The 27,378-nt window shown below is 45.5% G+C and overlaps 1 protein-coding gene across 4 annotated transcripts in view; it reads left to right on the forward strand.

The window, feature by feature from the left end:
* LOC120917125 (diacylglycerol kinase zeta-like) overlaps nucleotides 1-27,378 on the forward strand; it is a 274,751-nt gene that overhangs the window by 42,820 nt on the left and 204,553 nt on the right. The window contains exons 1-2 of one of the 4 annotated variants that reach the window (XM_040328182.1): nucleotides 4,106-4,888; nucleotides 5,456-5,704. The exons of the other annotated variants lie outside the window; for them this stretch is intronic. Coding sequence (XP_040184116.1) covers nucleotides 5,565-5,704 — 140 coding nt within the window. The 5' untranslated portion in view covers nucleotides 4,106-4,888; nucleotides 5,456-5,564. Of the gene's footprint in view, nucleotides 1-4,105; nucleotides 4,889-5,455; nucleotides 5,705-27,378 lie in introns of those variants that run through there. 4 annotated transcript variants of the gene reach the window in all.

A 27,378-nucleotide genomic window follows, 5' to 3' on the forward strand; every position in this document is an offset into this window, starting at 1 on the left:
AGCAAGGGCTATATTCAACTTTAGTCAGAGCTGCACAGTTTGTTTTTATCTACAGATGCCTCTTATCTGCATAGGCAGTTTTGTGGTAAAACCCCTTTCACACTAAGGGCATTTTGCAGGCGCTATAGCGTTAAAAATAGCGCCTGCAATCCGCCCTTAAACAGCTGCTCTATTCATTCCAGTGTGAAAGCCCAAGGCTTTCACACTGGAGTGGTGCACTGGCAGGCCGTCAGAAAAAGTCCTGCCAGCAGCTTCTTTGGAGCGCATTAGGAGCAGTGAACTCACCGCTCTTAAAAGGGCTCCTGCCCATTGAATTTAATGGGCAGCGCCACCGTACCGCCTTCAATACGCTGCTATAGCGGCACGTTGCAGGCAGTTTTAACCCTTTTTCGGCCGCTAGCGGGGGTTAAAAGTGCTCCGCTAGCGGCCGAAATGCGTTGCAAATCCAACGGTAAAATAGCAGGGTTTTACAGCTATTTTACCGCCGACGTTATGGGCGGCACCAGTGGGAAAGGGGTCTAAATGTGAACTATCCTTTGCGGACATAAAACAGATGTTCTCCATTTACATCTCTTATGGTTATAACTGCTTTAAGGCCAGAAACCTTTTTTTTTAATCCATACTTTTGTCACCTATGAGTAGTTTCTTTGGCCCCAAGCACACTGGGAATTTATCTCTGGTACATGGGGCTCCGAGGTTTAGCTGCGGGTTGAGGGCACAGATGCTCCACCCAGCCTATAAAACTCTATGAGAGGCTGAGCGCTGCTGCACCTGGACTGGGTTGGGCAGTACACCTAGTGGTACCTAAACTTAGATCAGTGTGTGTCTAGGGATGAATGGTCAGAACCCAAGAAGTCTGTATTCTGGGCATTCTTCCCTGGGCACCCACTGCCCTAAACGCACATACAGCTACATACAACGTTGAGCCACAGCAGCTGTCAGCCTCTCGTGGCTTTTGACAGACTGCCGGCCCCTGTGCCCGCTGCCTGCAGCTAAGCACCAGAGCCGCCAGAGATAAACACCCAGGGGTAGATTCAGATAGATTAGCGGATCTTTAGATCCGCGTAATCTATCTGATTTACGATCCGCCGGCGCGAGTTTTTGAGGCTAGTGCTGTATTCAGAAAGCACTTACCTCAAAACTTGCGGCGGCGTATCGTAAATCCCCCAGCGGAATTCAAATTCCGCAGCTAGGGGGCGTCTACAATTTAAATCAGGCGCGTCCCCGCGCCGATCCAACAGCGCATGCGCAGTCCGCGATTTTTCCCAGCGCGCATTGCTCCAAATGACGTCGCTAGGATGTCATTGGTTTCGGCGTGAGCGTAACTTGAGTCCGGCCGTATTCTGAATCGACTTACGCAAACGACGTAAAAATTCAAAACTCGGCGCGGGAACGACGGCCATACTTAACATAGGATACCCCTCACATAGCAGGGGTAACTATACCCTGGAAAAGTTGAACGCAAGCGACTTAAAAAAAAAGCGGCGGACGGGCGTTCGTTTCTGAATCGGCGGAACTCCTCATTTGCATATTCGTCGCGTACAAAAAACGAAACGCCACCTAGAGGCCAGCGGGAGATTACAGCCTAAGATCCGACGGTGTAAGTCACTTACACCTGTCGGATCTTAGGGAGATCTATGTGGAACCTGATTCTATGAATCAGCCGCATAGATCCGGCCGTCGGAACTCAGAGATACGACGGCGTATCAGGAGATACGCCGTCGTATCTCTATCTGAATCCGGGCCACAGTGTCCAAAGAAATCAGTGGTAGGTGACAATAGTATCAATAAAAAAATTATTTCTTGCCTAAAAATAACATAAACGGAACGGAAGTAAACAGACAAAATGCTAGGGCCCCATGCACCTGGGATATATGCCCAGTTTGCACGGGAACATAGGCCCCATTTTGCAGCTTGAGGCTGGGTTAACACCTCCGATGGAGGAGACTCACAGTAGGGGTCCGGTGCATCCCTGTTCTCCATTTCAGGGCTGAATTTTTGCCTGAATTCAGCCCGGAAACGGAGCCAAAGACGCACAGCATTTCTGTGCAAGCCGCTGCACAGCCGCAACGGAGATATGTGAACCAGCTCTATAGAGAGGTCACAATCTCCTGTCATGCGAATTCCACATCCAATTCACATGTGAACCCAGCCTGAAGCTCGAAGACACTCCACAAGCAAAATGGCATTTGTGGCTAAATGGTTGGCACGTCTGTCTAGCACAAGGATTGTTGGTTTGAATCCCAATCATGACACTACCTGCCTGGAATTTGCATATTTTCCTGTCCCTGCCTGGGTTTTTCCCCACACTTGAAAGACATGCTGGTAGGTAATTGGCTCCTGTCTAAATTGACCCTGAGCCCATGTTCACACTGGGCTGCGGGAATGAAGCCTTTCGAGTACAGCTGAACTCGCACGATTTTACTCTCGCTTGTCAGTCCCGATTTTGGCCGCGATTTCAGAGACATCTGCTGAATTCATAAAAAGTAGTACAGAAAAGACTTTTTGAAGCAAGTGTAAATGAGCCCCAAATTCACATGTCAAATTCTTGTAATACGCTTCTAACATGCTCAATTAAGCTTGCAAAACTCAAGTAAAAACGCCTGAAAATCGCTCTGCTCAGGTGTGAATGCAGCCTCATATTGTTGTCACCTATGACTAGGGATGAGCTGAGCCATTCAGACATAGGTTCAAACCCACTGGAGCTTTATACTGTTGTAGCACTAACCCCCGAAGGAGTATTTCGGGCGGCATGTTACCTCTATCTACTCGCTGTCCATGGTAATAGAAGAGAATCTGAAGAATTCCAATGTCCACAAAATACACTTTGGGCTAGATTCAGGTAGGGGCACGTAAGTTTGTGCGGGCGTAGCGTATGTTATTTACGCTGCCGCAATTTACAGAGGCAAGTGCAGTATTTACAAAGCACTCGCTCCGTAAGTTGCGGCGGTGTAGCGTAAATCTGCCGGCGTAAGCGCGCCAAATTCAAATTGTCAAGAGGTAGGCGTGTTTTATGTAAATAAAACATGACCCCACGTAAATGACGTTTCTCACGAACGGCGCATTCGCTGTCTGTCAACGTATCCCAGTGCGCATGCTCCTAATCACGTCGCAAATAGTCAATGCTTTCGACGTGAACGTAATTTACGCAAAACCCTATTCGCGAACGACTTACGCAAAGGAGGTAAAATTTTCAAAAATCGACGCGGGAACGACGTCCTCACTTAACATTGGCTATGCCTCATATAGCAGGAGCAATGTTACGCCGGAAAAAGCCTTACGCAAACGACGTAAAAAATCCGCCGGGCGCACGTACGTTTCTGAATCGGCGTATCGAGCTCATTTGCATATTCTACACTGAAAACGACGGATGCGCCACCTAGCGGCCAGCGTAAATATGCAACTAAGATACGACGACGTAAGAGACTTACGCCAGTCGGATCTTAGCCTAATTTTGGCGTATCTTGCTTTCTGAATACAGAAAAAAGATACGCCGGCGCAGCTTTGAATTTACGCGGCGTATCAATAGATAGATAATTAGATAATTTTTTTTTCGATATTTTTGGGGAATATTTATTATAGAAAAAAGTAAAAAATATTGCATTTTTTTCAAAATTGTCGCTCTATTTTTGTTTATAGCGCAAAAAATTAAAACCGCAGAGGTGATCAAATACCACCAAAAGAAAGCTCTATTTGTGGGAAAAAAAGGACGCCAATTTTGTTTGGGAGCCACGTCGCACGACCGCGCAATTGTCAGTTAAAGCGATGCAGTGCCGAATCGCAAAAACTGGCCAGGTCCTTTAGCTGCCTGAAGGTCCGGGTCTTAAGTGGTTAATGCATCTTTTTAATTGAGCAGTGGGAAAGAAGCCGTAAACTGAACTAAAGATGGATATGCAAAAAATAAATTACGTTAATTCATATTCATCATTCTTTTTCTTTGCAAAAACGTCACTGCACTGTGAAAAAAAGACTACGCTACAGAAATGTTTTTATTTTTATTTGTATTTTTTACATCTAGTCATTCTGAGCTGAGTGCAGTGCCACAAACTGTCAACAGGTGTCTCCCCCTGACCCTCTCTGTGCCTCCCTGGGAGCAGGCACTGCTGTGGCCACCTATGTGCGGGGTCCTGGCAGGGGACACAGTGCCTGCACACACTTCCTGGTGGGGAAGAGTCATGTTATTGTGAGCTGGGAAGTGACAGTCTATGGCAGGAAATGTGTATGTATGGCTGGCAGGAAGGAAAGGCTGCAATCACTGGGCTTTCTAAGCATTGTATTTGTGCCTGTCATTGTGTGCTGGCCTTGCCTGATGACTGCTGGACCCAGACAGGAGTAAGCTGGCTGTGTGATCTGCAACAGGTGAAAGTCTGTCCTCAGATCTGATCCCTGGGGCTCATGGATCCTCTGCCAGAGCTGTCACTGTGGCTTTCGGAGCGTGTAGGCTGGTGAGATCTGTGGGTGCGATCGCTGCTGCTGCTGTGTTTTGTACGGTTATCGATTGTGCGATTGGAGGGTGTGAAATCGTACAGCTAGCTTCTATTCTGTGTTACCCCCCCCCCCAAAAAAATAGTATTTTGCTTGGCAACCTGTCTGTGGGTGAGCAGAGGCGTCTGCTATAGAAAATTTCAGATCTGTCGGATTTTGGATCGCATTGCCGTCGGTGGCGGTTGCAAAAAAAAGTTGTTTTGATTTCCAGAAAGCAATACTCTAAGCATCCTAGCCGAGCGGAGGTCTGAGAGTGACCAGAGGTACCTGGCACCAAAAATTGGAGATTTGGTGGTCTTTTTTTTTTTTTTTTTTTAGTTAGATCACACAGTACCTGGTATCAACGGTTTGCGAGACGTCGGTCTTTCGGAGGTTGGCTCGTATAGCGAAGTCGTTGTGGTCGGTAAGTGTTGCAAATTAAATTGTTTCAATTTTCCTAAAAGCAATAATTGTAATTTAAGCAGCCTCAAAAATGAGATATTTGGCAGTCTTTCATTAGGTAGATCACATTTGTGGTCGGTGGTATTGGTCTTTTCAGAAGTTGGCTCACATAGAATAATCATTGTGGTCGGTAGGTATTGCAAATTTAATCATTTCAGCTTCCTAAAAGCAATAATAGCCAGGTGGAGGTCTGAGGTGCCTAGCATCAATAATTTGAGCGTCTTTCATTAGCGCGATCACATGCGTTTTGGCAATCAATTGATAGTATCCAGTTGAATGATGTAGAAGGCTCTGACTGTTACGTGTCTGAGCTCTTTATTTGCTAACAGAGAAAAGTTGGTAGGTGTACACGTGTATGTAGGATCACTCCGCCATGTGAGTTCAGGACATGCTCTTTGTAAAGTGTTTGTCGTCTTGGTAGGATCCTCTGTGGGTGTGCAGATTAGTTTATGGTTTGAATATATTGCCGGTGATGTTTGCATAAGGTTTGCAATGTTTGCAGTCTTGTGTATCTTGTTCGCACCTCCAGTGGTATATGCAGAGCGCAGAGGGAAGACTGAGCTGTGGGTCCTTTCCTTTGGGAAGATGGCTTGAGGAAGCCCCGGGCTGCCTGGATATAAGGGGGCAGGTGACAGGGGATGGACGGCGAATCGGAACTTGCCAACACCAGCTCGGCGGCCTCCAGCGCCTCAGAACAGGCCCCCGAACCTGACCGATCTGTCATCGCCCGGAGACACAGCGTCAAGACCTTCAGCGGGCTCCGCTTCTTCAGACGCAGGTGAGGAGATGGAAACTTGCATATCTGATACTTAAGGTGTATGTGAAGCCAACCTTTTGTTTCTTAATTTTTCATAGGTTTAAGTCTTAGATACATTGCTCACATTTCAATGGATTCCTGTTGAATTGGCCAAAATATGTTTAGATAATGGCCCTTTTGGCACTGTCTGGTTTGACAAAAGTCACTTTTTCAAGCGACTTTTCATGAAGGAACTGGGTAGAAAATTGGCATCCAAACAGTAATTGCATCCAGTCTGATGCAGTCACTGTTTGGGTATTCAATCGCTGCGGACACTGTGGTTGTCTGAATACAATGTCCGGCAGGGGAGATCCTTTCATCCATAACATTTAGCCTAGGTTCACATATGTGCGTTCTCAGACCTCGCATGTGATTCGCACCCGCACCGCAGGTGCTGATCACATGTAATGTCTGTGCGGTGCGAGTTCAGCCATACAGTTTTATGGCTGAACTCGCATTGGATTCGCACGAAAATAGTGCAGGGACTTTTTTTTCCCCTGTACTAGCATCGGATCGCATGGGTGTTCCCACCTATGCGATCTGATTCATGTGCAAGTTCACAGTTTGCACTGCGATCTGTGAACCGATCTGGGGGTGTCCATTAAAAATGTATTGACACCTGCAGTGGTTCGCATAGGGCAGTGTGAACTGCCGTCGGGGTAATCCTGCTGGTTTCCACATCACACATATGTGAACCTAGGCTTAGTGTGAATGGAGGAGTCTGTAACCCTAAGTTCACATATCTGCAAATTTTGCGTGCCACGTTTGCTTGGGCACAGCAGCCCATTCAAATGAACTGGCTACCGTGCCTGCGTTTCTGCAAAAGAAAAAAAGTGCATGCACCTTTTAAAAAACACAGCCCGCATGGAATGGTTGCCGCACATGCACTGCGATTTTACAAGCATGGGGGGTGCTGTTCAGAATGAATGGCAGCCCCACATATTTCCACAGAGCAGTGCGTTTTCACAGCGGGTGGGGAAATCGCTGTGATTTCCCGCAGCCACGCGCAGAAATCTATACCTGTTTGGCTCGCCTTAAAATCCTTATCAGATTTTCACTGCTGTCTCTGTCCCCGCTGGGCAGATTCAACCTCACTATGGAGCCTGGTGACCACTGCTTCCAGTACAGAAAGTAATAGAAAACAGGAGGTGAAGGGAATACCAGTGGGAATATATCTGTTATCCCCTTGCTTTAGTGAGATCTTCTATCTTGTCCTGCTGTGTTTCAGGGACAGAAATTAAAGGGATTCCTTGATTGGTTATAGACAGAAAAAAAAAGGTCTTAGGCCCCTTTCACATGAGAGGTCCGATCGGGCCCTTCATTCTCCTCTATACAGCGCTGGATGTCAACGAACTTGAGTCCATTCACATCCAGCTACATCTGGGTCCGATCCAGTCTAGCAAAAAGAAATTAAAATTGGAAGGGGATCTGCCCAGATTGGATCAGAGGGCAGTAAGGTTTAAATGGACTGCTGGTCTGTTTTTTTTTTAACAGAAAGAACTGCTGGTCTGTTTACATCTAGCTGTCTATAGAGCAAAGCGGGCTGTGTCAGTGTCTGCTCTGCATAAGCAGAGCCGGCACAGACCTGTCATCTAGCTCCTCTGCTGAGCAGAAGCAGATCTGGCCCATGTGAAAGATTTTGCACTCTCCAGTTTTTAGTAAATTAACCCCTCACTTTCTTTAATATAAATCATTTCGAAAGTGAGGGGTAAATCATAAAATTGAGTTGAGTTGCCACCCATACATGAATAGAGACAACTGTCTAAGAGGGTATTTCCCTCACTGTGGAGAGATGTCCACTCACTTTCTGTTGTGTCTTCAAGACAGGAAGTGAAGGCAAGTCTCCCTAATGAAAGGTAAAAAAAAAAAAAACACACAGGGGCTTTTAACCCTTTTCCTTACTCCAAAATAGAATCCCTTTTAGCACTGTCTCACATTGATGCGATTTGACATGTCAAATCGCATGCCAAATCAGTGGCAATGGCAGCGTTAGAATCGGTGCGACGCCGCATTTGCCGCGCCACACCAATTTCCAAAAGTTGTTCCTGTACTACTTTTGGTGATTTCGGGGGTGCGATTTCCATTGACATCTGTGCAGACACCCGCACATATGTCTCTGAAATCGCCCCCGAAATCGGGACTGACATGCAGGAATAAAAACACATCAGGTGTTCCATGTCAGGGATAAAGAAATACTGAGGCCAGAGGATCACCATAACGGGCAGGCAACTAGAATTTTCAGAAGGAGGTTGGCCATGACATTCTGCATATTCATCTCTTAAAAGTATCAGGACAGAAGCATTGCATTTGTTAATGCTGGCTTATTTATAAAATCCATGCATGATCACCAACCCATAACAGACATGGACATGGTAGACATCGAGGGACCAGACGAGGGACCAGATGTGCTGCCTCTGGGTCAGAAACTGGCTAAATAGTGAAACCAGAATGACCACGACAGTCATGGAACTTTCAAAAATAAGATATAGCATCTTTTATGATAGGTATCTATTAAGCTGGCCATATACTGTAAGTACCAATCTGATTGTAGAATCTGTACAATCTCCTGTAGACTTACCAAATTATGCCATGTAAGGGCCTGCCTAAACTTGTATTGCAGAAGGAGACTAAAGTTCCTCTTTAAACTCAACTCCCCACATCCATGTTAAGCCTGCCTCGAATCTTTTTCGAGCCGGTTCTGCAGGACCAGACGAAATTCGTTCCATCTATGGGCAGGCTGGTTGTACCCAAGTTGATCCATCTATCGACTTGGATACAACCAGCCTGTGGGAGTTTTTACATGCCAGTGGCTATAAACCGCATCCAATTCACATAGGTGTGAACCCAGTCTAAAGCTTGCCTTAGTCTGGCGCATGCACAGATGTGCGGAGAGGCTCTGCCCTGTGACACATCTGTGCGCACAGGTTTTCCACGCATGCTTAGACACTCCAAATGTTGAGATATACTAGCTTCATCTTCATGCATGCATGCAAGCCATAAGGCTTTTCTTGAACCGGAAGCCCTGCAGCACATCTGTAAACACGCAAAACCTGGGGGTGAATGTAATTTTTGCCTAGGCGAGAAAGATGGAAATGTTGCGTTGCAAATATTTAAATGTGAGAGAGAGACGGGGAGAAGGCTGAGGAAAATACGTTTTTATTTAGGATGAAGACCTGCTTTGATTTGTGTCTAACCAACTACATACGGTAGATGTAACGGAGATTGTACATTAAGTTTGTAGCCTGTTAGCCAGTCCTAAATCGTTGTGCCTGGATACCAGGGGTGATCACTGAAAATGGCTGCGTCTGCACAGAACTTGGCATTACATTGTTAGATACCAACAGATTGACTTGGAAACGCATTTCTTCATCTCATCCCAGAACTGCTGTCCAAGTGCCCTTTTCTCGGTTTGGCTTTAATAAGGTTGGGCTTGTTTAATATGGAAAATGCAAAGTGCGGTGTGTGTAGAGACCTAATTAGATTTCACATGAAATCAGAGCAGCTGGATCGGTGGAAGATGGCTTCTGTTCGGTTGCTGTAGCTTACTGCGCTTTTGAGGGTCGTTCTTCATTTTGATTAAATCAGGCTCTGTGACTTCTGTTTGAAGGGGATCTGTATTATATTTCCATTAATGAGACTTTCTCATTTTGTATTGTATTGCATATACATATTTGTAAATGTATCTCACTAGATCTGTATGTCTCTGTAAACCAGCCATTCTCAACCAAAGTTCCTCTAGAGGTTGCTGGGGAATCCTTGAGCTATGGCTGACAGACCTTCCATCTCATGGTGCCTGCATAGTTCTGGGTTGAACACCATTTGGCAGAGCCAGCAGCATGACACCAATTACTTTTTTTTTTTTAGCCGTCTATACGTGTGACATTCTGACCACCACTATGAAGGGAATTCTTTCCACTGGCCACTAATGTATAGGGGTATCTTCCCACTGCCCACCAATGTAAGGAGCATTCTTCCCACTGATCGCCAATGTAGGAAGCATTCATCCCACGGACCGCCATAGTAGGGAGCATTCTTTCTACTGACTGCCAATGTAAAAAGCATTCTTCCCACTGACCGCTAATGTAAAAAGCATTCTTCCCACTTACCACCAATGTAAGAAGCATTCTTCCCACTGATCGCTAATGTAAAAAGCATTCTTCCCACTGACCACCAATGTAAGAAGCATTCTTCCCACTGATCGCTAATGTAAGAAGCATTCTTCCCACTGACCACCAATGTAAGAAGCATTCTTCCCACTGATCGCTAATGTAAGGAGCATTCTTCCCACTGATCGCCAATGTAGGAAGCATTCATCCCACGGACCGCCATAGTAGGGAGCATTCTTTCTACTGACTGCCAATGTAAAAAGCATTCTTCCCACTGATCGCTAATGTAAGGAACATTCTTCCCACTGACCACCAATGTAAGCAGCTATCTTCCCACTGATCGCTAATGTAAGCAGCTATCTTCCCACTGATCGCTAATGTAAGCAGCTATCTTCCCACTGATCGCTAATGTAAGAAGCATTCTTCCCACTGATCGCCAATGTAGGGAGCATTCTTCCTACTGACTGCCAATGTAGGGAGCATTCTTCCCACTGACTGCCAATGTAGGGAGCATTCTTCCCACTGACTGCCAATGTAGGGAGCATTCTTCCCACTGACTGCCAATGTAGGGAGCATTCTTCCCACTGACTGCCAATGTAGGGAGCATTCTTCCCACTGACTGCCAATGTAGGGAGCATTCTTCCCACTGACTGCCAATGTAGGGAGCATTCTTCCCACTGACTGCCAATGTAGGGAGCATTCTTCCCACTGACCGCCAATGTAGGGAGCATTTGTCCCTTACATTTGATGGTCAGTGGGAAGAATACCCCTTACCTCTGATCAAAATCAAGAATCACCAATGTAACTGGCATTCTTTCCATTGACCACCAATGTAACTGGCATTCTTTCCTTGGACCACCAATGTAAGGAACATTCTTTCCATGGACCACCAAGGTAAGGAACATTCAATAACCCCTGATTTTAGCACGCATTCCCTGAGATCTGAAAACTGTGTTGACATCTCCTTGGGGTTAAAATGTTGATAAATGGTGCCTTAGGCCCCTTTCACACCTGCGGACCGTATGTCAGCTTTTTCATCCATCCGTGTGCGGATGAAAAAGGGACATACATTGGTCCCTATGAGATCGCGTGTCAGCGATCTCGCCCGCTTCCGCATACCTCCGATTCTGCAGACGGAGGAAAACCCTATTTTTCCTTCCGTCTGTGGATCGGATGAACACGGACAGGCGGTCCGTGTTCATCCGATTCCCCCCATAGGGGAAAGCAGAGAAAAGACAGTGTGCGGGGACCGCCCTGTCATCCGCTGGCTCAGCAGGGATCAACGGAGCGATCCCCACTGAGCAAGCAGAGCTTCACGGGACGGATCAATACTGATCCACCCCCTGTGAAAGGGCCCTTACAAGAAAGAAGTGCTGACCACAAAAAAAAAAAAACACAGAATTGCCCCTCCCTTTTATCGGAAGGCTGGTTTATAGCCAAACCTGTTTAGTTTTTCTTTATATTAACAGGTAGGGAGCATTTTTTTCTGTTAGTGTACCATTGTGCAGGTTTTCCTTTGCCCTCCATTATGGAGATACAAAGGAAGTAAAGTGAAGAATTGCTCCAGGGTCAGGGAGATTCCCTCCTGGGGACACTAGTAGTCCTGTCAGTGGTGGGAATTTACAGCCCTATAGGGGACATATCTAACTGACCATGTGACTGTAGTAAAGTATGACGTGTCTGAGACACAAGACAAGCTGAAAATGGTGCATTATGGGAAAATGTGCTCTGTCATTGGGCTGTCCATGCTGTGTGCCTTGGGGGCAGAATACGTGTCGCATACTTTCCGGTGGGTGGTAGATGACGGTTTGGACTCGGGACATTCCAATGCCAGCTGTGAGGGTGGATTAAAGGGGATTTCCACTATGATGAAAATCTATTTCCTTTTAGATAAAAGTTGGTGCAGAAAGCCGCATTCAATTCGCATATGTGTGAACCCAGCCTAAGGGCCATATACCAGCACTGTGTCCTTGCAGCTGCTGCATCCCAATTGAAATGAATGGGCCTGCCTGCACAGGAATGCCCAGAACATCTGTGCAGGCAAACGCGACCCTTGCAAGGGTGTACTCTTAATTATGCCCATGTGAACAAGGCGTAAATCATATACCTGTGTGTGCATGAGCCCTTTTAATAAGAAAGATGCCTTACTAAATAATAATAAAAAACAAGAGCAAAACACAGAAACCTCCCCCCATAGAGTGCTTGGGAGACAAAAGAAACCGTCCGATGGTTTAGTTCTCTAAAATCAGAAATATTTGTTTTGAGTGGATTGGCCCTTTAATCATTACAGGAAGCAGGGCTCCATATACACACATGTATATTACCTTCTGAGAACATTGGAAAGCTCTTTAACGTAGATAGAATCAGACCAAGTATGTCATATGATAAGGCACTATAATAAAAGGCACAGAGGGCCACATTGTGCCTTTGAAGTTGGCATCTTATCTCTTACAAGCTACATGCTGTGTCCACAGACTGGTACAGAATAGCCAGGAGCATTGTACTCCCACAATCGCAGAGATCTGGGCTTCATTGACTTCTTTTTTTATCTGAAAAATATCTTACACAGACATTGGACCACTCTTCTTTAAAGAGGGACCCTGGTCAAATTTAAACCTGAAGTTTGTTTGGCTTATGTTTTCCCTTCCCTTGTTCCCTTGTAACCCCCTCCTTCCTTTCCTTTTCTAATTTCTCTCATCAATAATGCAATTTCCTAAATATAAACTTTCCATTTTAATTACATACCCTACCTAGACTCCGTGATGTCATTGTGTTTCTCTGTGCAGCATGGACAGGAGTAAACAATGCCCCATCATTAGTTCTAGTGAAAGCAATAGTGCTCCATCGTTGGTGTCAGTGGGAGGACTGGTACTCCATCGTTGGTGTCAGTGGGAGAACTGGTACTCCATCGTTGGTGTCAGTGGGAGAACTGGTGCTCCATTGTTGGTGTCAGTGGGAGGACTGGTGCTCCATTGTTGGTGTCAGTGGGAGGACTGGTGCTCCATTGTTGGTGTCAGTGGGAGGACTGGTGCCCCGTGGTTGGTTTCAGTGGGAGGACTGGTGCCCCGTGGTTGGTTTCAGTGGGAGGACTGGTGCCCCGTGGTTGGTTTCAGTGGGAGGACTGGTGCCCCGTGGTTGGTTTCAGTGGGAGGAATGGTGCCCCGTGGTTGGTTTCAGTGGGAGGAATGGTGCCCCGTGGTTGGTTTCAGTGGGAGGAATGGTGCCCCGTGGTTGGTGTCGGTGGGAGGAATGGTGCCCCGCGGTTGGTGTCGGTGGGAGGAATGGTGCCCCGCGGTTGGTGTCGGTGGGAGGAATGGTGCCCCGCGGTTGGTGTCGGTGGGAGGAATGGTGCCCCGCGGTTGGTGTCGGTGGGAGGAATGGTGCCCCGCGGTTGGTGTCGGTGGGAGGAATGGTGCCCCGCGGTTGGTGTCAGTGGGAGGAATGGTGCCCCGCGGTTGGTGTCAGTGGGAGGAATGGTGCCCCGCGGTTGGTGTCAGTGGGAGGAATGGTGCCCCGCGGTTGGTGTCAGTGGGAGGAATGGTGCCCCGCGGTTGGTGTCGGTGGGAGGAATGGTGCCCCGCGGTTGGTGTCGGTGGGAGGAATGGTGCCCCGCGGTTGGTGTCGGTGGGAGGAATGGTGCCCCGCGGTTGGTGTCAGTGGGAGGAATGGTGCCCCGCGGTTGGTGTCAGTGGGAGGAATGGTGCCCCGCGGTTGGTGTCAGTGGGAGGAATGGTGCCCCGCGGTTGGTGTCAGTGGGAGGAATGGTGCCCCGCGGTTGGTGTCAGTGGGAGGAATGGTGCCCCGCGGTTGGTGTCAGTGGGAGGAATGGTGCCCCGCGGTTGGTGTCAGTGGGAGGAATGGTGCCCCGCGGTTGGTGTCAGTGGGAGGAATGGTGCCCCGCGGTTGGTGTCTGTGGGCGGAATGGTGTTCTATTATTGGTGTCAGTGGAGGGAATGGTCCCTCAAGGGCTGGATAAAGGACAGCAAAAGGCCACATCTGGCCCACAGGTCATAGTTTGGAGACCACTGATTTAGAACAACTTAAATTATTTCCTATTTTTTTTAACCAATCAGTCCTTATTAAAGCCCCCCTTACATCAGCCCCCTTAAATTAGAGTTCTTAGCAAAGCCCCCCTTACATTGGAGGAGTGCCCAGCAGGCCGTAGTTTGGAGCCCAATGCAGAAGGAGAGTCTGCAGCACCACCACTGGCAGGATCAACAGGTAATACTTGGAACAGAAGGAAAGAATAAAAAAAAGCCAATGAGAAATTTGAAAAGTTTTTACCTTTTGCATGGAGTTTCACTTTAAATATTCAGATTCAATCGTTCGTTTTGCAATTAAAAGCATGAAAAGACTAAAGAAGAAGGCGTTTGTTTTCACAGAATGGGTTGCAGTACTTCTAAAATTACACTGCTTATGTTATGTAGCCACTTTAGCTAAAAATAAACGTTAGCAACGTTTTTCTATAGCTCGGATTTTGGTGTTCCTTTTTTTTTCTTCTTCAGCTTAGGATAAAGTAGGGAAGAGTTAAGGTAAAGAACCTTCTGTGTCTAGGTTCCCCCCTTAAACTTACCTGAGTCCACTCTCTATCCAGCGCTGTGCACGAGCACAGCAGCTCTGTCCACTCTCTCCCTTCTCACAGGGTAGATTGACATTGGCTCCTGTTGCTGTCAATCAAACGTTATGACGAGGGATTTGGGGGGCTGGGCAAAGCCTGCACGAGTACTCCCCCCCCCCCCCCCCCCCCCCCAAGCAGCTTGCTAGGAGTGGTACCCGAAGGGATTAGGAGCGAGAAAAGGAGGATCATGGCCGCTCTGTGCAAATCCATAGCATTTTCTGTGAAGTAAAAAACGACGTTTTTGAAACTTCAATTTTCAAAAACGACGTTGCCTACACACCATCGTTTTTTCACAATGCTCTAGCAAAGCGAGGTTACGTTCACCACTTTTTTCCATTGAAGCTCGCTTCATAACTAGCTTCTGGGCATGCGCGGGTTTAAAAACGTTGTTTTAAACGTCGTTTTTTGCTACACACGGTCAATTTCTGTGACACAAAAAAACGACGTTTTGAAAAACGACACATAAAATTGAAGCATGCTTCAATTTTTTTTTTTTCGTTTTTCACAAGACATAAAACGATGTTTCCCCCCACACACGGTCATTTAAATTGACGTTTTTAAAAACGTTGTTTTTTTTCATCACATAAAGTGATGGTGTGTACGCGGCATAAGAGTCTGCAAAAGACTTGAGACTGGGGCTGAGGTTCACCTTCCAGCAGGACAGCGACCCTAAACATACAGCCAGAGCTACAATGGAATGGTTTAGATCAAGGGTCTCAAACTGGTGGCCCTCCAGCTGTTGTAAAACTACAAGTCCCATCATGCCTCTGCCTGTGGGAGTCATGCTGGTAACTGTCATTCTTGCAATGCCTCATTGGACTTGTAGTTCTGCAACAGCTGGAGGTCTGCTAATTGCATATCCCTGGTTTAGCTCAAAGCATATTTATGTGTTAGAATTGCCCAGTCACAGTCCAGACCTAAATCCAATTGAGAATCTGTGGCAAGACTTGAAAATTTCTGTTCACAGATGCTCTCCATCCAATCTGACAGAGCTTGAGCTATTGTGCAAAGAAAAATGGGCAAAAATATCCCTCTCAAGATGTGCAAAGTGACAGAGACATCCCCAAAAAGACTTGCAGCTGTAATTGCAGAGAAAGAAGGTTCTACAAAGTATTGACTCAGGGGGACTGAATACAAATGCACACCACACTTTTCACATATTTATTTGTAAAAAAAAAATGTAAAACCATTTATCATCTTCCTTCCACATCACAATTATGTGCCACTTTGTGTTGGTCTATCACATAAAATCCCAATAAAATACATTTAAGTTTTTGGTTGTAATATGACAAAATGTGGACATTTTAAGGGGTATGAATACTTTTCAAGGCACTGTTTTTAGTTAGTTATATGGGGATCTACTTTGGCTGTGTATCGTTTATATGGAATTATACATGGATCCTTTTAGAATCTATCAAAATACAAGTTTCGCTTCGTTTTTTGGCAATATTTTTCACCTTTTAATTTTATGGTTTTTTTTGGAATTGTCAAATTTTTTAACGGGAGACGAACTTGTCAGTCATTCGTTTTTATTTTACCCAACAAATTGTCAATAGGGAGTTCCAGTGATGGGCTTGGTCTGTTGGCTGGCTCAGCAGCTCTCCTGGACGGGCTGCGCTCGGATATTTTGACATTGTGCTTCTTTTTACGCTGCAGAGTCATCAAGCACAATTAGTCAATTCCTCCAAGTGCTTCTATTGTTCCGTGTGTCACAATGCTTCCTGTTTCTAGATCTGACAAAACAGGGTCTGTATCTCGCTGTTCACTTTGTGTGTAGAAAATCTTTTGGTTTTCTTGTTTTCTTTAGGAGAACGGGTGCGTGGGACGAGCGCAGATTCCCCTGGTTCCCCATTAATACAATACAAGAAACTCACGTTTCCTGCTTTGCAACCCCTGCCTGTAAAATATGGGTCAGTACTGCATTGTAAAGGGCAGCTTTGTGCTATTGTCAGGTTGCTTCTGGCAATGTAAAGAGAAATTTAGTGTATTTTTAGTATATAGTGATTATGTCTGTGCAGTAGAATGGGATTAGCACTCCAGCTTAAAGGGAATGTATTTTTATATGTATTTTCTTTGTTTTGTGGTCAAGATTAAAAGATAAAAGAATAAAAACTCACTTTTTGTTGGGTAAATAGGTTTTGTTAGGTGAAATTTATTATTATTATTATTATTATTAAAGGTATTTATATGGTGCTGTATAAATCCTGAATAATAGTTATAATACAGTTTAACACCAACACTTTATATATTAACCATTCACATCAGTGCCTGCCCTCAAGGAATTTACAATTGAAGGTCTTTATCTCACAAACACACATACACCTCCTAGGGCCAGTTTAGATAGGAGCCAATTAACCTACCACAATGTCTGCGGAGCGTAGGAGGAAACTCGCATAAGCTCGGAGAGAACATACAGACTCCATGCAGATCGTGTCCTGCCCAAAATTCATCCTGAGGACCAGAGTGCTGCAAGGCAGAAGTGCTTACCACTAAGGCCTCATTTACACAAGGCAGATCCGCTCAGCGGAGTCCACCCGCTCAGCAGGAGATCTCTCCGTTGATCTCCACTGAGCTGGCGGATGGCGGGTCCGTCTCTGCTCACTGAGCGGGGAGGGGCCTGCCATAGCGCCGCTGATTTCAATGGAGAGTTTGGACGAAAACCGATGGCATGTATGTTTTTCATCAGACCTCAGCCAATCCAGACAGATGGCGAACGTATCGCCATATGTCTAATTTTTCCGGTCCAGATGGCAGACGGGTGTCAGCGTACACATCTCCGCTGACATCCGTCTCCCCATAGGAGTCAATGGGTGGCCCGAACGGATCCGTCTGAGAAACGGACAGGCAGGTCCGAGCGGGCTTGCCGTTTGAAAGAGGCCTCAGCCACTGTGCTACCCAATAGTAATGAAGTCTGATAAGCTCTCACTGGTGATAATCTGGCTGTACCACCTTCCACTTCCTGTGGCATGCTGTTGGCTTATATCTGGGTGGCCTCACTGGACAGTAGTGTGGCACAGGAGGAGCCGGGGGCCAAGTTTTTAACCAGGGAAGCTGGTCAGGATTTCAAAGCAGAGCAGTCCTGAGTGGCAAGTAGTACATTTGTATTCACTTCCTATCTCATTGCCAGGTGGCAAACAGTACAGGAAGTCAAAGAAAACTACACCAGCTGTTCTCTGACAGGTATCGGGCAGCGCTGGAAGTCCAGGACAATCTCGCCACCTCTTTTCTATCTAATAGTTATCAACAGAACAGGAGAGGAGAGGAAATTGTCTTGGCAGCTTGACATACAAATGATCTCTTACAGGGGTCTCCAAACTTTACAAACAAAGGAGAAGTTTAATGTCTTTCAGACTTTAGGGGGGGCAGATTTGTCTAGTTAGGATAGTAAATGTCTCAGGCCAAGCATTGGTGAGAATAAATATAACCTCAGGGTTGGTGGTCAGGAGGAAGAGGAATAGTGCCCCACCATTGGTAGAAGTGGAAGGAATGGTGCCCCATCATTGGTATTGGTGGAAGAAATAGTGACCCATTGTTTGTGTCAGTGGGTGGAATAGTGACCCATCATTCGTGTCAGTGGGAGGAATAAGGCCCCATCATTGATATTAGTGGTAGGAATAGTGCCCTATGATTAGGGTCAGTGGTAGGTATTATGCCCCACTGTTGGTGTCAGTGGGAGCTGGGAGCAATAGTGCCTCATACCATTGGGAGGAATAGTGCCTCATACCATTGGGAGGAATAGTGCCTCATACCATTGGGAGGAATAGTGCCTCATACCATTGGGAGGAATAGTGCCTCATACCATTGGGAGGAATAGTGCCTCATACCATTGGGAGGAATAGTGCCTCATACCATTGGGAGGAATAGTGCCTCATACCATTGGGAGGAATAGTGCCTCATACCATTGGGAGGAATAGTGCCCCCATATCATTAGGAGGAATAGTGCCCCAAGGGCCAGATAAAGGGCAGCATTTGCCCTCCGGTCTCAGTTTGGAGACCACTGATCTAGTAGAATGAAGATGGGTTAGATCCTCCCTCTGGGTCCGTGTTCATTTCGTGTCCATGTGTGGTTGCTGAGAGAAAACAGGGAGAGAAGAAAAATATTAGTTTTGGGGTCCTGGACTGAAAACAGACCACATTTAAAATCTGATAGAAGTTGTAACCATTCCTCACTCTAAACAAAACTGGATTCCAGTATTCATTAACTGAAGCTCATCTCTGAGATCCATTGTCCTTCTCCCCATTTACTATGTATATTTCATTTTTGACTTCTAAACTGCAGTCAGCAAAAAAATTTTATATATATATATATATATATATATATATATATATATATATATATATATATATATTTAATACATGAGATGTCATCAAAAGTGTTCGATAATCTTGCCATATCAGGGTGCCAGGAGGAAACTGTGTGATGTTGCAGAACTCTACGCATTGAGGGGTCACTGTGCAGCACAGATTTCTGTTCCCCAGGACAGGAAATGCTGATCAAAGGAAGTCTAAAGCATGACATTGGGAGAGGAATGCGCAGCAGCACTAATGAAAATCTCTAAGGGCTGATTCACATTTGTGCATTTTGTCAACGCATGCTAATATGCACACTTTAATGTATATTGCCACAACTCATGGCAAGGCACCTGCTCTTTGTGCTATGCATTTATTGATAATGGCACTCCATGACATTGTACAGTAGAGCACAGCACAGTGCATCAGGCACATTTTTTTCAATCTGTAGTTGTCTGTTAGTAGTCGGCTTATAATGAATGGGCTGCCTTAAAACAACGCATGTTACTGCATGCCATATAACCTATTAAATCAGAACAATACTCGCCTTCATTCCCTTGCTGTGGTGTCCCGGAGCTCCCTGCCAGCTGTTGACATCTTTGGCTGGTGGTCTTTCAGGTACCAGTCTTTGCCTGTTTTTAATTGGCTGGGCTGGCATGATGTCACTTCTGTGTGTGTGGGGGGGGGGGGGGGGGGGGGGGGAAAGAGTTCTTCTTTGCATTGCTAGCTCAGTGTACAGCATGGAAAGACAAGTAAAAAACTTTTATGCAGAAGAGACATAGGGGAATTCATGAAGAGTGCAGAGCCTGAGTTCCCCATCAGGTCTGCTCCCCTTGTTATTGACAGCCGGCAGTAGATGGATCAGCCAATAGATAGAGCAGACCTGATGGGTAACTGGTGTCCCAGCTTCCCCATCAGGCGCCACACATTGCAGCATCACTGGTTGCTAGGAGGCTGTCGGATGTGAAGCTATCAGCATCCTTAGCAACCAGTGACAGGGAGGTGCTAACGGCAGCAATAATTGAGCTCTACTACACTGTGTACAAAGACCAGCATTTTGCCTGTCTTTGTATACCAACTTGGCGTAGGCTTACTTGGAGGTAATTCTTTTTAAATTTGGTGCATTAATAGCATCACTTTGTAAATGTTGTGTTATGAAGTAGGGATCGACCGTTTATCGTGTTTTCAGGGTTGATTTTCGATAGCCGATATTCTGTACATTTAATGTTTTGAAAAATAAAGACAATTTCTACACAAATCTGGTATAAGCTGAACATGTTTATTAAAATTTAAACATTAAAAGTAAACAATTGGGGAAAATAAAGTGCTTGAAAAAAAAATAACATTTAAAGGGGTTTTCCACCTTTTTTTTAAGTTTATTAAAAGTCAGCAGCTACAAAACGTGTAGCTGCTGGCTTTTAATAAACAGACACTTACCTGCTCCACGGCTCCAGCGACGCGCCGGCCGGGGCTCCGCTCCTCGCCCCCCCCCTTGCCGGCCGGCGTCTTCATTCTTAGTGTGGGCACCCGGCAGTGACAGCTTTCGGCTTCACGGCCGGGCACCCACTGCGGAAGCGGCACCGTCCGATTGGACAGGCGCTCGCCTACAGGGAGGGGCTGTGAAAAGGCGATTAAGCTCATCGCCTTTCCAGCCCCTCGGCGGAAGGAGGAAGTGGGACAGGAAGTCCCCTTCTCCTGAAGCCCCCACTCCCCCCCCCCAAAAAAAATTACATGCCAAATGTGGCATGTAAGGGGGCGAGGAGTGGGTTAAGCGGAAGTTCCATTTTTAGGTGGAACTCCGCTTTAATGGCTTCCCAAAAATTTTTAAAACGGGATAAATACCTATAAACTGCACACTGACCAATATCGGTAATATCGGAACGTTTCTGACCGATACTGATTATTTGAGCATGCCTCGTCTGTATTAAGTCTGCCTGTTTTTACAGTTTTGCTTTTTTATTTTTTCCTGAAATTTCACTTTATTGAGCATTCATTAAAGTGTTTGTTACCCTAACATTTCATATTCCTGATCTTTGCCTGTTGTCCCATGTACATGTGTTAAAGTATCCTGTTCTCTTTGTATAGCTTCCTTTTGTGTGTAATAGCTGCTGATCCTGCCAGTCCTCCAGCTTTCCTATTTAAAACTGACCACATTATGCATGAGAGCACATGCATCCCACTGTGGTCAGTTTTCTGGCTATGCTGGAAGCACATTCAATGATTAGACTTGTGCTGACACTCCCCCTTCACAGCTGTTAAATGGGAAGATTAGTGTACTGCTATATATATATATATATCTCTGTAAAAATATTTTGCTTTCCATTTCTATTTTAAATTGAATGGGTTGTTTTAACAGGTAAGGGTTCACATATACGATCACGTGTGTATATATACGTATTCGCTCCAAATGATTGCTTTAGTATGAATGGGCCCTGAACAGAGTGCAAAGAATATAATGGTGATCAGTTGCCAACATGCCAGTTTTATAAGACATTTTGGCCTAGAGATAAACTTTTCAAACTGCTAGCTGCACCTTTGATACAGTTTCCATCAATAGCACCCTCCATTGAAATACATGGTGTACACCTGCAAACCGTGTGTGTACAACACACCAAAAACAAGCCAAGAACATACTTTATGGCCCCTCTTACAGATGTGAAGGTAGCCTTAGTATGAGGGATGTAACCTGCTTTGCTGTATGCAGGGTGATGCCTAACTTTTTTGCTCCAGATTGGGAAGGATGAGTGAAACGCGTGGGAAGCCATACTCGCCTATATTCTCTATCTTCAGAGTGTTGTGGAAGTGATGCTGACACAAGCTGTTACTGTAAAGAGGAATTCAGTCCTTTACTCGCCCCCACACCAAGTTATCTCATGAGACTCTGTGATCTCAGTTATTCCTCTCTTACTCTGTATTTCTGTGTACTTATTGTTGTGTTACACAGGAGATCTGTATATGTGTGGGTGTACTTCCATGCCGGTCTTACTAGTCCTCAGCGGAAATATAGGTTATTCATCTTCAAAAGGGCATGCTGAGCCAAAATTGTTTTTTTTTACATTTTGGAAGCTGGCAGAGGCATCTGCTACCATCTCATTATATTGGGAAACAGAAAGAGAACACGGGAGGAACTTCATGTATTAAAAGAGAATTTTATTAATAAATTGCTTTAAAACACTTATACCGTGTTTCCCCGAAAATAAGCCCGGGTCTTATATTAATTTTGGCAACCTAAAACACACTAGGGCTTATTTTTGGGGGTGTCTTATTTAACTACGGTATGTACAATGATCTTAAACTGGTTGTTACCCTAAAGAAAAAAAAAAGAAAAAAACCTTTTTCTTTAAAGCATGATAGATCTCCTGTGTCCCCTGTCTTCTCCCCTCCCCCTCCCTGTCAGATCAGGAGTCAGTATGTTGATGTAAAAAGCATCTTAAAATCAATCCTTATAGAATTATTCAATTTGTAGGAATAGGGTGCAGCGTGTGATTGTTTTGTGGGCAATATGGTACCTTTCTTGCAGCTTCCCTGGCTGTCGCATGGTCTGCCTGGGCTCTTCTCTGCTCCGGGGACCCCCGCTGGTGTCGGCCTGCTCCTTGCACTGGGGAGGGGGCCACAGGCATCTGGCGGGAGAAGAGCGGAGGAGGGGGGAGCCGGTGTCCCGCTGGCGTCTGCTTGCTCCATGCACTGAGGAGGGAGGGGCTGCGGGCATCGGTCGGGAGGAGAGCGGAAGAGGGGAGAGCCGGTGTCCTGCTGGCATCTGCCCGCTCCGTGTGCTGAGGAGGGAGGGGCTGCGGGCATCGGGCGGGAGGAGAGAGGAGAGGGGGAGCTGATGTCCTGCTGGCGTCAGCCCGCTCCTTTGCGCTGGGGGGGGGCGCGGGCATCAGCCAGGAGGAGAGGAGAAGACCTCCGGCGAGTCTGCAAATAGGGTGTAATCATTCTGCAAGGTGGATTAAAAAAATGTTAAACTAATTTTACTAGGGCTAATTTTCGGGGTAGGGCTTATATTGCAGCCTTCCCCAAGAATCATGCTAGGTCTTTTTTTATCAGGGTAGGTCTTATTTTCAGGGAAACACGGTAGTAAGGATATCCTTCAAGAGCACATTCAAAGCAATATAGGAATGTGGCAGCGGCATCATGCCCAACAAAAAAATGGCCAGTGGCGGGTCTTTAAGATGTAATTTATGAGCCAGCAAAAGCATCTGCAGTGTGGGACCTGCAAGCATGTGATGTCCTCAGTTACCCGGTTGGCCTTGCGCCGATCATTCAAGAGCACATTGAAGGCAATCTAGGATTGTGGTAGCAGCATCAAGCCAACGAAAAACTGACCAGTGGTGGGTCATGGAGATGGGAGTATCAGCCAGAAAAAGCATCTGCAGTGTGGGACCTGCTCAGGGATGGCAAGCATTTGATGTCCTCGGTTGGCTGGATGGCCTCATAGATGGACCCCAATGGGTCTAATCGTGCATCGAGCAGTGGGTATCCAGCAAATGGCGACTCCTCTTTTCCTTGGTGAATCCTGGACCACTGCAGTTATCTCTCCAGTCTTCCCAACGATTTCCTAGAAAGTACAGCCTCCAGGTCCACACATTTTAGAAATGAGAAAGAAGGAAGATCTCCATGGTGTAATAGTTTTAAAAAAATATATAATTCCATTTATTTAAAAAGTATTAGATGACAATAAAATGGCAGAAAAACGCCGAACAGGTAAAACGGCGTAAAAAATGCGGGGAGTTTCCGGTCACGGCCGTAACCAGAAGTGTTGTCACTAAGCTGCTCCTCCCGACGCGTTGCGTCACTAATACAATACAAGTTCCCGACCAACGCCCTTCGGACAAAAGTCATACGCTTTGTCCGCAGAAAATCTGATCGTGTGTACGAGGCTTAAGTCTGTAGGGTTGTGTATTCCTAACCAAGCTGTATTTGCATGCAGACTGCCCTATGTGATGCTGAGCCTTCATGATTGAAAAACCTGAAATTAAAACAATGAAAGGAGCATTCCAGAGATAGTAAGGCTTGGGGAGGAAGGAGAAGGATGCAGGAAATGGGATGGGCTCTGTTTCACCATCTGCGGCTTCTAATGCACACTCTGAGAAGCTCACAGTGTGCTGTGAAATCGGGGTAAGACATTTTAGTACAGGAGAGGAGCCTGTACAACTATGTAAGACTGAAGGGAAAGCCAAAATCATATGTGTTAGTTCCTTGACATGCAGTATTTCGACACATAAACTGTAACACAAGGTAAAAGGATAAAAAGTTCAGGTTTACCTACATTTTCTGCCACGCCGAGCTTGTTCTATCTAGTAAACACTGAATACCAAAGCTGAAACTTCCTTATTGTCACATTTTCTTTTCATTCAAAAATAGCTCTCTGGCATTTTCACTGTATCACATTTCTGTGAAAGTCGAAACACAATTCTGAGTTGCTGATAGAAAGTGTGACTTGATCGGACACAAATCCCCTGCAGCGAACAAAGGCATAGCCGGGCAGGTGACACCACTATTTCCTGTTTTGTCCTAGCAGTTTCCTGTGCCATCTGCCTACTTATTGGGTGTTGCTTTGATTAGATTAGGAAAAAAGGCTTGCTTCTCTATTGTCTGGTTGTCCAATTACAAGGCTGCCTGAACAAAATGACAAATCCTTTGGTAGCTAAAAGAGCCTGTGTTGGATTTATCTCTTGCTTGAATTCATCTTTTCAATAGGCATGACCTTTTTTTTCACTTTTAATGGTGATATCTATAATGTTACATCCAGCAAGCTTTATCGTGGCCAATTCAAGTGAATAGGGCTGCGCCCCAACCGCCCTGAACCTGCGTGTGATGTTTGCATCTCAATGCTTCAGGCATCCAGCCACCTGTCAACCTGTGTGTAAACAGAATAAAGGTAAAGAATGGGGAAAAAGCTTTTTAACCACTTAAGACCCGGACCAATATGCAGGTAAAGGACCAGGCCCCTTTTTGCGATTCGGCACTGCGTCGCTTTAACTGACAATTGCGCGGTCGTGCGACGTGGCTCCCAAACAAAATTGACGTCCTTTTTTTTCCCCACAAATAGAGCTTTCTTTTGGTGGTATTTGATCACCTCTGCGGTTTTTATTTTTTGTGCTATAAACAAAAATAGAGCGACAATTTTGAAAGAAATGCAATATTTTCATACTTTTAGCTGTAATAAATATCCCCCAAAAATATATATAAAAAAATGTTTTTTTCCTCAGTTTAGGCCGATACGTATTCTTCTACATATTTTTGGTAAAAAAAATTGCATTTATCGATTTGGTTTGCGCAAAATTTATAGCGTTTACAAAATAGGGGATAGTTTTATTGCATTTTTATTAATAATTTTTTTTCTTTTTTACTACTAATGGCGGCGATCAGCGTTTTTTTTTTTTTTTCCCGTGACTGCGACATTATGGCAGACACATCGGACAATTTTGACACATTTTTGGCACCATTGTCATTTTTCACAGCAAAAATGCTATAAAAATAGTTTACTGTGAAAATGACAATTGCAGTTTGGGAGTTAACCACTTGGGGGCGCTGTAGGGGTTACGTGTGACCTCATATGTGTTTCTAACTGTAGGGGGGCGGGGCTGGATGTGTGACATCATTGATCGCATTTTCCTATATCAGGGAACAGACGATCAATGACAGCGCCACTGTGAAGAATGGGGAAGGTGTGTTTACACACACCTCTCCCCGTTCTTCAGCTCCAGGGACCAATCGCGGGACTCCGGCGGCGATCGGGTCTGCGGGTCCCGCTGTCGTAGAGCTTCGCCCGCGACACACGGCTGGGCATTAAACAATCACATACAGGTACGTGATTGTGCCCAGCCGTGCCATTCTGCCGACGTATATCGGCGTTAGGCGGTCCTTAACCACTTGCTGACGGCCGTACGACTTTGTACGGCCTCAGCGCGGCTCCCAATCTCTAACAGGCCGTGTTTTTACGGCCTCTCCTTTACACGTTCCCCGCGCGCGCTCCCGAGCGCGCAGCGGGGAACTGCTGTGCTGGCCGTGTCCCTTGGACACAGCCAGTCACAGATCGCCGTGAACGGCCAATCGGAGCGGCCGTTTCCTAGGCGATCTGTGCGGCCAATGAGAGATGATCTCATATGTTTACATATGAGATCATCTCTCATTCCCGGCTCTCGCAGACAGCGGTGCTGTCAGGGGAGAGAGGAGACGGATCTGTGTCTCTTGTACATAGGGACACAGATCGGTCACCCCCCCAGTCACCCCCCCTCCCCCACAGTTAGAACACTAATTAGGGTACACATTTAACCCCTTCCTCACCCCCTAGTGTTAACCCCTTCCCTGCCAGTCACATTTATACAGTAATTAGTGCATATTTATAGCACTGATTGCAGTATAAATGTGAATGGCGCCAAAAATGTGTCAAAAGTGTCCGATGTGTCCGCCATAACGTCGCAGTCCCAATAAAAATCGCAGATCGCCGCCATTTCTAGTAAAAAAAAAAAAAAAAAAAATAATAATAATTCTGTCCCTTATTTTGTAGGCGCTATAACTTTTGCGCAAACCAGTCGCTTATTGCGATTTTTTTTTTTTTTTTACTAAAAATATGTAGAATACGTATCGGCCTAGACTGAGGATAAAAAAAAAAACGTAAAAAAAAAAATTGAGCTATTTATTATAGCAACAAAGTAAAAATATTTTATTTTTTTTCAAAATTGTCGCTCTATCTTTGTTTATAGCGCAAAAAATAAAAATCGCAGAGGTGATCAAATACCACCAAAAGAAAGCTCTATTTGTGGGGAAAAAAGGATGTTAATTTTGTTTGGGAGCCACGTCGCACGACCGCGCAATTGTCAGTTAAAGCGACGCAGTGCCGAATCGCAAAAAGTCCTCTGGTCAGGAAGGGGTTTAAGTGCCCAGTAAGGAAGTGGTTAAGTGGTTAAAGGCTTCAAGTTCACATCTCTCCTCCATTCACACCGGTACCCTGGCAGTATGTTTTGCATAATTAAAAATTATTTTTTTTCGTTTGGTACGCAGGTTCCTCTTTGCAGCTCGCCCTGGCACTGAGCAGTCCATTTAGGATGCAGAGGGTGGCGCTGACATCAATACACAGACTGAAAGGTGCCATGGCCCCTGCATTCACAGTATGTCCTCAGTCTGGGTTGATCGACAATGGGCTTTATTCAACCTGGAAGATCGAGAACATTTTGTGACAGAAAGAAAGTACCGTACTGCAGGGGGCATCTCTGTATTTTGAAGTATTGCAGCCTGAGCTCCTCTTATTTATGTTTTAAGCTCCCGTGGGAAAAAGTGTGATCGACAATTCAGGAATCGGCAACTAAAAGTAACAAGCTAAAAAAGCAGCAACCTTTTTCACCAGTGATATTTGGCAGAGGACCACAATCTGAACACTGGGGCATCGGGGTGGAACTGTAGCCTCATGGGTAAGCCATGCTTACCTGCTTCTAATGGGGGACCAGTTGATTTAAAAAATAAAAATAAAATTTGCTCCAGCAATATTTCTTTGACATTGTTATAAATAATTTTTTGCTTTTATATGTTTTATATGTTTCTCTGGTAAAAACTCTTCCCATTGCTGACCAAAGGATAAAAACCTGACCAAAACTCTATATCTTCCCAGTTCTATCCTAAATAAAATAAGGCTGAAGTTA

This window comes from Rana temporaria, chromosome 11 (genome assembly GCF_905171775.1).
Source record: "Rana temporaria chromosome 11, aRanTem1.1, whole genome shotgun sequence".
Lineage (NCBI taxonomy): Eukaryota > Metazoa > Chordata > Amphibia > Anura > Ranidae > Rana > Rana temporaria.